We start from the raw sequence: 13,983 nt of genomic DNA on the forward strand, positions 1-13,983 counted from the left end.
CCCAGCCTGTCACTGTGGCCCACTCAGTTATGGGGGCCCAGTGCCAGGTTTTAGAGCTTAGATTCATTGTCCTGGGAAAAGAACTGAGAGTCTAGAAACAGAGGAAGCCCCGTGGCTACAACCCTCCGGCAGGTTTTAAAATATTCAACACGTTTGGACTTGACAGTTCACAATGTTTGTAGACAATCCCCCACCTTGACACATGCATACCTTCAAGAGAAAAAAGGTATGTGGGCCATGTAGTCTTTGCTCCCTCAGGCTATAGCTTGGAGTGATGTTCTTTGTACGATGACAGCACTGAGCCGGACACTAATGTTCACCATCCTTGCAAAGATACCATTTTATTTTACAAAACATAACATGTCGTCCCTCTTCTATTTACTATTTGGGAAAGAGACGGATGACAGACAGACAAGACAGGACAAAATCGAACGGGACAGAAGAGAGAGCTCCCAAGGAGATTGCCTTAGCAAAGGGGAATCACAAAGAGAAGGGTACCAGGAAGATGCGGGGGAGGTCCGCACTGTTAAGTCAGTGGACCAGCACAAAGAAGCACAGCCCATAAAGCAGGATACCAGCCAGAAGCCCCAGCAAGGAATTCCCTGACCCAAGGCTCCTCACACTATTGCCTTCTTTGCTTTGCTGGTTCAGAAGCTGCTTGTTCAAAGGGGCTTCATCCACTTCCAGGTCATATGCCAGTTCTGCAAAGAGAAAGGAAGGAAGCCAATATTAGCTGTGGCATCAGACCCCGGGCATGGCACTCCCTTTTTCTGGTTCTGATTTTGGAAAAAATGTGCATTATTTTCATAAAGGTCTTTCCATATTTCCTTGTATTCCTCATACTTGAGAAATTACATTAAAGTTCCATAATTTAACTATCCCCTGATGGTTGGGCATTTAGAACGTTCTCCCCTCCACCTCCTGCCCAATTATATATAATGCTGCTATGAAGTAGGGAACAGATAACTACTTTTTTTTTCCTTTTTCAGTGAACACTTTCAGAGTATATTCCCAACAATGGAATTGTTGGCTCAGTGGGCAGGATGATTTTTGGTAACCTTTGGTAACTTTTCCTGCAACTGATCTTCTGAAAGATTCTACAAGTTTCCAATTTCAGCAGCAGTGAATTACTCTGCCCCTGGCTCCTAATTTCCTCCCATTGTGTTTACTTATTTGTCAATTTGATGGTTATGAGGTGGTACCTATAAGTTGTTTTAATTTGTGTCTTCAATTATTTGTGATGTTGAGTACTTTTTTCAAATGATTGTGATTTGTGCTTCCCCACTTGAAAATTATTTGTATCACTTGAACACCTAGGTTCCAGGAGTGAGGAACCTGTGACTTCCAGGCCACATGTGGCCTTCTAGGTCCTTGGGGACAGCCTTTAGACTGAGTCCAAGTTTTACAGAACAAACCCTTTTATTAAGGGGAATTTGTTCTGTGAAGTTTAGATTCAGTCAAAGGGCCACACTTGAGGACCTAGAGGGCCACACATGGCCCCAAGGCTGCAGGTTCCCCACCCCTGATCTAGGCCCTGTTCACTGTGAGTTATCACTATGACTTTTCACCAGTTCCTTATGTATTCTGGATGTCATGTAACTCTTGACTCTTTTCTCTCCCTCCTCTTCACCTCCTCTCACCTCCCGTCATTTGTCGCTTCTGTTGCCACATCTATGTCATCTCTCTCCCTACACAGCCACTACCCTGCTTTAGACCCTTATTCACCCCTTACCTGGGCTATTTCAACAGTGTCCTAAGTGGTTTCCCTGCCTCTAGTTTCCCTCTTGTCCACTATGGCCTCCACACAATTGCCAAAAAGATATTCATGAAGCAGAAGTGTGACTGTGTCCCTCCTCTGCTCCAGCAGTGCCAGTGGCTCCCTATTCCCTCTAGGATAAATGGAAACTCTGTTCGAATTGAACTGGCCTACTTGCTCTTTGGGTGCAACATTTTCTCTTCTGTCAGGGCCTTTGCACAGGCACGTCTGGAATACTTCTCTTCCTTATCTTTGCAAAGTACCTGGCACATAATCAGCACTCAATAAACACAGTACTTGTTAAATCAAGTGGAATTGAATTTATCTTTTGTATTTGTCATAAGCATTTTCTAATTATTCCAACAATTTCCCAATAATTCTTGAGTTGTTGAATTAAAAAAAAAATCTCCCCTTCACAATTGAGATAAATACTTTGATTCCATGTTCTTTTCTTCTTCTTAGGTTTCTCATCTGGCTGGAATTTCCTGGGCTTTAGTGAATAAGATGTGATTTTTAATTCCTTTCCCACATAATTGCAAATCATTTTTTCCATATAGATTTTTGTTAAATAATGAAACCTTTCTGAGACTTTTATTTTTCCTAGGTTTATTGAACATACATTTTTGCTATATGTTTGGTATATCTATTCCATTTCACTGTTCTGTTTCTCTAGGTTTGGCCCTGTATCAAATAATAGTAACCATTTAGTGACATATTTCAAAGTCTAGGAATATAAGACCATCACCATCAACTTTTCTCTTCAGCATTCCCACCCCAATACTCTTTCCTGCTTGTTTCTTTTTTCTAATTCCATAAAAATGCATCTTTGTATCACACTGGTTATGTACATTACTCTGAGGAGTATTGTCATTTTTGGTATATTATTCTGACTCGTACATAAAGACTGAATAACCCTCCAGTTATTTAGGTCTTTCTTGATTTCAGTCACTATAAGTTCAGTCACATAGGTCCTTTTATAGGTCCTGCGTATTCCTATGTAGGCTGTTTCACAAATATTTGATCGTTTGGGGGATTTCTCTTTTTTAATTATATTTTCTTGTTCTTTGTTTGGAGTTAATATGTATGAGGATGGTTAATTCTGAATACTGTTACTTTGCTGCACTCATTTTTATTTCTCTTTCTTTTAATTTCACACAGTTGGATTTTCTATATTATTGTGTTATCTGCAAATAATGATATCTTAACCTAACTTCCAATATTAATGCCTTGATTCTCCTTTTCTTATTTCACTGAGGTGCTAAGAATTTTTAGTGTCTTGTCAAATAAAAGCAGCAAGAGTTGAAGTCCTTGCTTTGTGTCTATTTTTAGTGATAACTTTTCTAATATTTCTCCATTTCATATTACCTTGGCTCTTTTCCTATGGCAGATCATTTTTTTTTACTTTGAGGGAAAAAATTCCTGTATAGCTGTTATTTTTCAATTAATTAATTAATTAGTTTTTAGTTTTTTACAATCACTTCCATAAATTCTAGATTTTCTCCTCCCTGAGACAGCATGCAATTTTATATGGGTTCTACACATACATTCTTACTAAATACATTTTTACCTTAATCATGTTGCATGTAAGAATTAAAATGAATGAGAGAAATCATGAGAAAAAGCAAAACAAAATAAAACAAAACACCAGAGAAAATAGTCTGCTTCATTCTGCGATGCAATTCCATAGTTCTTTCTCTGAATGTGGAAGACATTTTGCCTCAACAATCCATTGGGAATTTTTTAGTTCCTTGCATTGCTATGAAGGTCCAAGTCTACCAGAAAAAATCCTTGCACACTGTGGTTGTTGCTGTGTACAAAGTTCTCCCGGTTCTGCTCCTTTTACTCAGCATCAGTTCATATAAGTCTTTCCAGGCCTCTGCGAAGTCTTCCTGTTCATCATTTCTTATAGCACAATAGTATTCCATTACATTGATATACTACAACTTGTTGAGCCATTCCCCAATGGATGGGCATCCCCTTGATTTCCAGTTCTTGGCCACTACAAAGTGTGCTGCTATAAATATTTTTGTACATGTGGGACCTTTTCCCATTTTTATGATCTCTTGGGCATACAGTCCTAGAAGTGATATTGCTGGGTCAAAGGGTATGCACATTTTTGTAGCCCTTTGGGCATAGTTCCAAATTGCTCTCCAGAATGGTTGGATCAGCTCACAAATCCACCAGCAATGAATTAGTGTCCCAACTCTCCCACATCTTCTCCAACATTTATCACTTTCCTGTTTTGTCATGTTAGCCAATCTGATAGGTGTGATGTGGTACCTCAGAGTTGTTTTGATTTGCATCTCTCTAATAAATAGTGATTTAGAGCATTTTTTTCAGATGACTGTAGATAGCTTTAATTTCTTCCTCTGAAAACTGCCTGTTCATATCCTTTGACCATTTATCAATTGGGGAATGACTTGTATTCTTGAACATTTGACTCAGTTCTCTATATATTTTAGAAATGAGGCCTTTATCACAGACACTTCTTGCAAAAATTCTTGCCCAGTTTTCTACTTCCCTCCTAAACTTGGTTGCATTGGGTTTGTTTGTGCAAAAACTTTTCAATTTAATGTAATCAAAATTATCTATTTTGCACTTCGTAACTTTCTCTATCTCTTGTTTGGTCAAAAATTTCTCCATTCTCCATAAATCTGACAAATACACTATTCCTTGCTCCCCTAATTTGTTTGTAGTATCAATCGTTATACATAGATCATGTACTCATTTAGACTTTATTCTTGTCTACGGTATCAGGCATTGGTCTATGCCTAGTTTCCACCAAACCGTTATTCAGTTTTCCCAGAAATTTCTGTCAGACACTGAGTTCTTATCCCAGAAGCTAGGGTCATTGGGTTTATCAAACAGTAGATTGCTATATTCATTGACTACTGTGTCTTGAGTACCTAACCTATTCCACTGGTCTACCACTCTATTTCTTAGCCAGTACCAAGTATAGCTGTTATTTTTTTAATCATAGATTATACCTGATCAAAAATTTTTCTTTGTCCCTTGATTTTTTTTAGTTTTTTAGTGCAAGTGCTTTGTCATTTAAAAAAAAATTTAATTTCTCTGATGTTGATCAAGCCTTGCATGCCTGATATAAACTCTGATTAGTCATGATGAGTGATTTGCTTAATGACCTGCTGTATACTACTGCCTTAATGACACACTTACTTGAACCCCCGCCTTAATAGTAATGATAACAGCTAACACTTATATAGTGCTTACTATCTGCCAGGCACTGTGCTAAGTACTTTGCAGTTATTATCTTATTTGATCCTCACAACAACCCTGAGTGGGAAGATGCTATTATTATTCCCATTTTACAGATGAAGAAGCAGAGAGAGGTTAAGTGACTTGCCCAGGGTCACACAGGTAGTAAGTATCTGAGACTGAATTAGAATTCAGGTCTTTTTGCATCCAGGTCTGGCACTCTATCTATTCCACCACCCAGCTGCCCAAGAAAGAAAGTAATTTAAACAAAACCAACCAACATGACAATCTTGTCTCATGACATATACAACATTACATATCTCTGAGGCCTCTTCAGAGAGGAAAGAGGTAAAGCCCAGTCAAGATGACAGAATGGCAAGAAGTACAACAAAACTCTTCCCCACAACTATTTCACAAAGAACTATAAAATGAATCAGACTAAGGCATAATCAGAAAATCAAGAAAAAATCATGTTGAGTCATATTTCTAGCCCACCTTGGCAGAGAGAGACAGACAGAGATGTCTATTGACATTGGGGACTGAGTATAGCCAGGTGCAGGTCCTGGGGCCTTTGGTACAGGTTCTAGAGGAGCCAAGGAAGGAAGAGATCTCAGATCTGGCACATAACCTTGTGCAGGGAGCAAGAACAGTTGTCAACAGGCACTTCTGTCCCTACTCAGTGTTATGTCACAGATCCACAGTATTTAGAGGAGGGGAGCCACACCTAGATGTGGTGGCACAGAGGAGAATGAAGTCAGACTCTAGGCTTTGTACTGAGTGTGGAGCAAGTATAGAAGGAAGCAGCAGATGTGTGGTTCTGATCTCAATACTGGCCCAAATACAAAGTCAGGAAGTAAGGCTAGAAGAATAAGCAAACAAACAAGCAAGCCCCACAATAAAGAGCTATTGTAGTGACAGAGACACCCAAGAAACAGACTGAGAATGGCATCAGAACATCTACCAGCAAATCCTCAAAGAAAGAAAAAAACAGCTTTGGCACAAGTTCAAGTAGAATTTCTGGAAGTGATGAAGCAAGAGATTTCTTTTAGATCAGCTAAAAATGATTTTATAAATGAAATGAGAGGACTAGAGAAAAAATTAGAAAAGAAATGAGATTTGTGGAGAAAAAGTTTGAAAAGAGAATTAACAGCTTGGCATAAGAGGTGCAAAACCATGGCCAAGCAAAACACTCCCTGAAAATTAGAATGGGCTAAATAGAAATAAATGACTTCATGAGAAAACAAGATTTAATAAAATAAAATCAAAAGGGTGAAAAAAGGAAATAGGTAAAAAATCTCATAGCAAATACAGCTGACCTGGAAAACAGATCAAGGAGAGATAATTTAAAAATCATTGGACGTAATAAAACCATGACCAAAAACGAGAGACTTGTCATCATCTTTCAAGAAATCTTAAAATAAAATTGCCTGGATCTCTTAGAACCAGAGGACAAAGTGAAAATAGTCGCTGCTTAATTCCTGAAAGAAATGCCAAATAAAAACTCCCAAGAGAAATATATCCAAAATCCAGCGCTTCCTGGTCAAAGAAAAAATACTGGTAGCAGACCAAAAGAATTCAAGCACTGAAGAACCACAACCAATATCACATAGGTTTAGCAGCCACGAGTAGAAAGGAAAAGATGGGAGTGAGGTAGTCAGTTCTTTTTTTTTTTTTAATAGTTTTATTTACTTTTAGATTTCAATAGTCAAATGAAATGTCAAAATTTTGAATTCCAATTTTTCTCCCTATCTCTCCTCTTCCCCACCCCATAACACCTTGGGTTCTGATTACCCCTTCCCTCAATGTGTCCTCCCTTCTGTCACACCCCTCCCTTCCCTTATCCCCACCTTCTCTCTTTTCTTGTAGGGCAAGATAGATTTCTATATCCCATTACCTATATTTCTTATTTCCCAGTTATATGCAATAACAATTCTCCACATTCATTTCTAATAGTTTGAATTCCAACTTCTCTCCCTTCCTCCCTCCCCACCCATCCCAACTGAGAAGGCAAGCAATTCAATATAGGCTATATATGTGTAGTTTTGCAAAAGACTTCCATAATATACATGTTGTGTAAGACTAACTATATTTCCCTCCATCTTACCCTGTCCCCCATTTATTCTATTCTCTCATTTGACCTTGTCCTTTCCCAAAAGTGTTTACTTCAAATTACTCCCTCCTCCCATTTGCCCTCCCTTCTATCATCCAGCTCACCCCATTTGTCCCCTCCTCCCCTACTTTCCTGTAGTGTAAGATAGATTTTCATACCAAATTGAGTGAACATATTATTCCCTTCTTAAGCCATATGTGAAGAGAGTAAGCTTCACTTTTCCCCTCTCACCTCCTCCCTTTTCTCATCCATTGAAAAAGATTTTTCTTATCTCTTTTATGAGTGATAGTTTGCCCCATTCCATTTCTCCCTTTCTCCTCCCAATATATTCCTCTCTCACCCCTTAATTTTATTTTTATAGATATCATCCCTTCTTATTCAACTCAGCCTGTGCTCTCTATGTGTGTGTGTGTGTGTGTGTATGTGTATGTGTATGTGTATGTATGTATGTGTATAATCCTGCCACCTACCCAAATACTGAGAAAAATCTCAAGAGTTACAAATATTATCTTTCCTTGTAGGAATGTAAATAGTTCAGCTTTAGAAAGTCCTTTATGATTCTCTTTCCTGTTTACCTTTTCATGCTTCTCTTGATTCTTGTGTTTTAAAATCAAATTTTCTCTTCAGTTCTGGTCTTTTCATCATGAATGCTTGGAAGTCCTCTACATCATTGAATTACCATTTTTTTCTCCTGAAGTATTACACTCAGTTTTGCTGGGTAGGTGATTCTTGGTTTTAATCTCAGTTCCTTTGACTTTTGGAATATCATATTCCAAGCCCTTCAATCCCTTAATGTAGAAGCTGCCAGATACTGTGTTATCCTGATTGTATTTCCACAATACTCAAATTATTTCTTTCTAGTTGCTTGCAATATTTTCTCCTTGACCTGAGAACTCTGAAATTTGGCCACAATACTCCCAGGAGTTTTTCTGATCTCTTTCAGGAAGTGATTGGTGAATTCTTTCAATGTTTATTTTGCCCTCTGGTTTTAGAATATCAGGGCAGTTTTCCATGATAATTTCATGAAAGATAATGTCTAAGCCCTTTTTTTTGATCATGGCTTTCAGATAGTCCCATAATTTTTAAATTGTCTCTCCTGGATCTATTTTCCAGGTCAGTTGTTTTTCCAATGAGATATTTCACATTATGTTCTATTTTCTTATTCTTTTGATTTTGTTTTGTGATTTCTTGGTTTATCATAAAGTTATTAGCTTCCCTCAACTCCACTCTCATTTTTAAAGAACTATTTTCTTCAGTGAACTTTTGAACCTCCTTATCCATTTGGCTAATTCTTCTTTTTAAAGCCTTCTTCTCCTCATTGGCTTTTTGAACTTCTTTTTCCAGTTGAGTTAGCCTATTTTTAAAGGTGTTAATTTCTTCAGCATTTTTTTGGGTCTTCTTTAGCAAGCTGTTGACGTGCTTTTCAAGCTCTTTCATGGCTTCCATGAGACCATTGCATATTCATTTTGGAGGTACTGGATGCAGAAACCTTGACTTCCTCTGACAGTATGCGTTGTTCTTCCTCATCCAAAAGATTGGAAGGAAATATCTGTTCACCAAGAAAGTAACCTTCAATGGTCTTATTTTTTTTCCCCTTTTTTCGGCATTTTCTCATCCAGTTACTTGACTTCTGAATCCTTTGTCAAGAGGAGGGTCCTAGTGCTCCTCTTCACCCCAGGTCCATGCTCATGGCTGAGATTCAGATCAGCTGCTCAATTCCCCCTGGGGTTTTAGGTCAAGTGCTTCACAAGTGGATGTCCACTGCTGTAGCTACCACTGCTGCTGCCACTGCTACCACTGCCATGGCCTGGCCCATGCTGGTGGGGACTTGGCTCCCCTCTAGCCCAGCTCAGTAAGCCCACTCACTGACCTTTTAAGTTTTCTTTGGCACTTGTGGGTTGAGGGATCTGAGACCCTCCCTGCTGGGGATTCTGCCCTGGAGGCCTGTTCTGGACCTGTTACTCCCGGTGCCGCATGGCCAGGGCTGGGCTCCACTCCACTCAGCGTCCTGTGGGATAGACCTTTCCTGTTGGCCTTCCAGGTTACCTTTGGCTGGAAATCTCTTTTGCTCTGTCATTCTGTGGCTTCTGCTGCTCTAGAATTTGTTGAGAGTCATTTTTTACAGGTATTTTATGGGTTGTGGGGGAAGAGCTAGAGTCTGTGCATCTTTCTACTCCACTACCTTGGCTCCACCCATATCAGTTCTTTGAGAAGAATATCGTTCATTATCATTTCTCATAGCTTGCCCTTTTCTATTATCATTTATGCCACTAAGGCAATGCTGTTCATTGTTCTTTATTATTTCCTCTTCCACTTCAGGTGAGTCTTACAAAGTTCCTCTAAATTCCTTATATTCTTTATTTCTTTCAGTAAGATAACATTCCTAATGAATGGGCACCCATTTTATTCTTAGTCTTTTTGTCCTTCCATAGTTAGCATTTTGAATATTTTTGTCCATATTGGACCTATCTTTCTGTCTTTGCCCTCCTTGGGATATATGTCCAGAAGATAACTGAGTCAAAGGCTATGAACAGTATAGTGACTTTCTCACCATGTAATGCAAATTGTTTTTAAAAATGGTTGGATTGGTTTCTTTCCACAACCTCTCCAACACTGACTGCTTACATTTTGGATCATCTTTGTTGATTCCTAAGCTGTTTAAAATATTTTTATTCATGTATTTGTTTTTATATCACTTGTTTCCAAAAATGTATTCTCCCACTTAGAGATCCATTCCTTAGAAAATACAAAAGAGGAAAACAAATCAGTTTAACAAAACTAATCACAGAAAAATTGAGTCTGGCAGTTTTCCATGCCCATATTCTTCCATATCTGCAAAGAAGGGAGGGAGGTATAGTCTCATTTTTTGTGGGGGAAGGGTGTCCAATCTTGTTCATTATGATTACACAGCACTCAGTTTGGCTTTCATTGTTGCCAACAGTTAGTATAGCAGCAGTCATGTGTATTGTTTTTTCTGTTTTTGCTTCTTTTTGCATACATTTATATAAGTCTTTCCATGCTTCTCTGTAGTCCTCATATGCAGTATTTCATGTGGTACCATAATATTTTATTACATTCATATGCCAAAACTTGTTGAACTATTCTCCAGTTGACGGGCATAGAAATTTTTTTCCAGTTATTTCCTACTACAAAATAGCTAGAATTCTGTGACTACTTTGGTGTGTGTGGACCTTTCTATCTTGGACTTCCTTGGTATATATACATGTTGGGACACCCTTATTTTGGTGTAATCCACCTGATGGGGATCTCTGAGTCAAAGGGAATCAGTGATCTCAGTGGATTGCTCCATTTCAAATTACTTTCCAGAATGTTTGGACCAATTCACAATTTCATATTAGTATGCCTGTTTCCCCAATTCCCCAAATATTGACTATCCCGTCTTTTGCCATATTTGTCTGCTGGATGTGAATTGAAATCTGAGTAGCTCTGATTTAGAGGCAGCTAGGTGGTCCAGTGGAGAAGGGAGTATGACCTAGACTAGAGTGAAAAAGATCTGAGTTCAAATCCTACCTTGAACACGTATTAGCTGTGTCTGTTTCAGTTTCCTTATTTGTAAAACAGGGATTGTACTAGCACCTTCCTTCCATGGTTGGTGTGATGATCAAATGAGACAATATTTGTAAATCATTTTGCAAACTTTAAAGCCATATGTAAATGGGACTGACCTGTCATTATTGTTATTTTGGTTTGCATTTCCTTTATTAAGCAATCTTTCACACATAGTGTTTAATGGTCTGCAGTTCTTTTCATAATTGTTCAGATGTTTGAGTTGCACAGCTAGTAAGTGGCTGGGGCCAGATTTGAACTCAGAAAGGTGAGTCTTCTTACCTCCATGCCTTGCCCTACCTCACTACCCCATAATTCTTAAATGTTAGCTATCAGTAATGGTGCCTTGATAGAGTGACTCTCAGATATTTTATGAATTTTTGTGGTTATTTTTAACGTAATTTTCCTTTCTGCAATTTCCTTTTGTTATTCGTTCATAGAAAAGGTGAATTTTGTGGGCTTATTTTGTATCCTGTTGCTTTACTGAAGCTATTAATTGACTCAGAAAACTTAAATGATCAGCAAACAAATCAAGTAAACCATCATGTCATCAGAAAATAGGGATAGCTTTATCTCTTACATGCTTTTAATTTATTTTTAACTTCTTTTTTCTCTAATACTATTGCTATTATTAGCATTTTTAGAATTATAGCACATAACAGAAAGCAAAGAAGAGGGCAGCCCTGCTTTATTTGCATATTCATTGGAAAACCTATAATGTTTCCCCTCTTGTATATAATGCTACCTTTCAGGTTTAGATTTTATTTAATCATATTTTAAAATGTGCTCATTGTGCCTATGCTTTTGTAGGGTTTTTAGCATAAATGAAAGTTTTACTTTGTCAGAAACTTTTTTGACACCTATTGGCATAATCATCTGGTTTGGGATGTTTTTATTTTTTAAGAAGATTAATGATGTTGGTTGTTTTTCTAATGTTCCAACATCCTTGGTTCTTTAGTATAAATCCCAAGTATAAACTTGATCATATTGAATAATTTTTTGGATATGTTGCTATAGCTTTTGTTGCCAAGATTTTATGTAAAAATTTTGAATCCCATATTCATTAGACTTGTGTCATTTTCTTTTACTGTTAGTGATATGGAGAATTTTCTTTCACATTTCTTCTTTTAAAAGCTGTTTGTTTATATCTTTAGACTTATTGGAGAATGGCTCTGAGTCTTACATAGGGAAATCAATACATCTGTGTATATTAATTATGCTGATTGTTTTCCCAGTGTTCAAACCTTTTGCATCCTTGTTACAAATCTAACTTGATCATGTGAATAATTTTTGGATATATATTTATTTATATGTAGTGATTTTGCCAGAACACTATGGAAATTTTTTTAATTGGTAGAGTTTTATTTACATTTCTCTTATATTAGGGATTTAGAACTTTTTATACTTCTTCTTCTAAAAGCTATTTTTTTCCCCATATCTTTCGACCTGCTAGAGAATGCCTCTTGGTCTCATACAGAAAATCAATAGAAAACTATCTGTATATAACCAATGAGTTTTGGACGTCTCTTAAATATTTGATATAAAAACTTCTCCCAATTGACAACTTCTCTTTTTAGTCTAACTGCATTTTTTTTGTGTAAAGGCTTTTTGAATGTTATGGTCATAGTGTCAAGAGTGTTTTGTAGTTATGTTTGTAGATGTCCCAAGTGTCTTGCTGTTTACCAATAAGATGTTTTGTAAATACTACATATAAATGTTGATTTTGTGGATTTATTTCAAATCTTGTAGCTTTTATGAAGGTATTAATCATCTTGAATAATAAAAAATATAGCACTTAAATTTTGAAAAGCACTTTAGAAATATTATTTTATCCTTACAACAACCCTGGGAAGGATGAGCTATTATTATTCCCATTTTATAGATGAAGAAACTGAGAGGTTAAGTAAATTTCCTAAGGTCGCATAGCTAGTAAGTGTCTTTGGCTGGATTTGAACTCAGGTCCTCCCAACTACAGAACCAGAACTAGACATACACCCTCATCTAGGTACTTTATATTTCTTCACATTTTCTGGCATTAACTAAGCAAACATACATGTCATTTGAAAGTAGGAATAATTGGCAGATTGTAGGCAGAAAAATTTTTGGTTGCTTCCAGAGCAGTGTGCAGGCCAGAAGAGGGGTAAACTCCTCTTCCTTGATTGTGTCACCTGGGAGGAATTGAGAACTTACAGGTCCCTAGAATATACCCTCCTCTTGACAAAAAGTCCACTTGACTCAAAAGTCAAGTGACCAGCTGGAGAAATGCCCAAAAAAGGGGAAAAAATAAGACTATAGAAAGTTACTCTTGGTGAGCAGGTATTTTCTTCCATAATTTCAGATGAGGAAGAACAATGCATACTGTCAGAGGAAGTCAAGGCTTTTGCATCCAAAACCTCCAAAATAAATATGCAATGGTCTCAGGCCATGGAAGAGCTCAAAAAGGATTTTGAAAATCGAGTAAGGGAGGTAGAGGAAAAAATGGGTAGAGAAATGAGAGCAGTGCAAGAAAATCATGAAAAGCAAGTCAACAGCTTGCTGAAGGAGACCCCAAAAAATGCTGAAGCAAATGATACCTTTAAAAATAGGCTAATTCAATTGGAAAAAGAGGTTCAAAAACCCAACGAGGAGAAGAATGCTTTAAAAAGCAGAATTAGCCAAATGGAAAAGGAGGTTCAACAGCTCACTGAAGGAAATAGTTCTTTAAAAATTAGAATGGGGCAGTTGGAAGCTAATGACTTTATGAGAAACCAAGAAATTACAAAATAAAACCAAAAGAATGAAAAAATGGAAGATAATGTGAAATATCTTGTTGGACAAACAACTGACCTGGAAAATAGATCCAGGAGAGACAATTTAAAAATTATGGGACTACCTGAAAGTCATGATCAAAAAAAGAGCCTAGACATCATCTTTCATGAAATTACCTAGGAAAACTGCTCTGATATTCAAGATGAGAGGGAAAAATAAGTATTGAAAGAATCAACTGATCACCTCCTGGAAGAAATCTGAAAAGAGAAACTCCTAGGAATATTGTAGCCAAATTCCAGAGTTCCAAGGTCAAGGAAAAAATATTGCAAGCAGCCAGAAAGAAACAATTCGAGTATTCTGGAAATACAATCAGGAGGGGGCGGAGCCAAAATGGCAGAGTAGAAAGGCACACATACGCAGGCTCTCCCCACACAGCCCATAAAAAACCTGTAGAGAGGGACTCTCAACAAATTCTGGAGCAGCAGAGGTGGAGAACAACAGAATGGAGGAGATTTCCAGCCCAAGATGACCTGAAAAGCCAGCGGGAAACGTCAGTTGCACTGGACACGGAGCAGAGCCCAGACCA

At 37.6% G+C, this 13,983-nt stretch overlaps 1 protein-coding gene across 1 annotated transcript in view; it reads right to left on the minus strand.

Moving 5' to 3' along the window:
- Positions 1–315: 315 nt before the first annotated feature.
- Positions 316–13,983, minus strand: part of GPC3 (glypican 3) — a 719,980-nt gene continuing 706,312 nt past the window's right edge. Inside the window, exon 8 of the mRNA XM_072627102.1 lies at positions 316–701. Within this exon, the coding sequence (XP_072483203.1) occupies positions 532–701 (170 nt within the window). The 3' untranslated portion in view covers positions 316–531. The remainder of the gene's footprint in view (positions 702–13,983) is intronic.

Source organism: Notamacropus eugenii, chromosome X (genome assembly GCF_028372415.1).
Source record: "Notamacropus eugenii isolate mMacEug1 chromosome X, mMacEug1.pri_v2, whole genome shotgun sequence".
Classification (NCBI taxonomy): Eukaryota; Metazoa; Chordata; class Mammalia; order Diprotodontia; family Macropodidae; genus Notamacropus; species Notamacropus eugenii.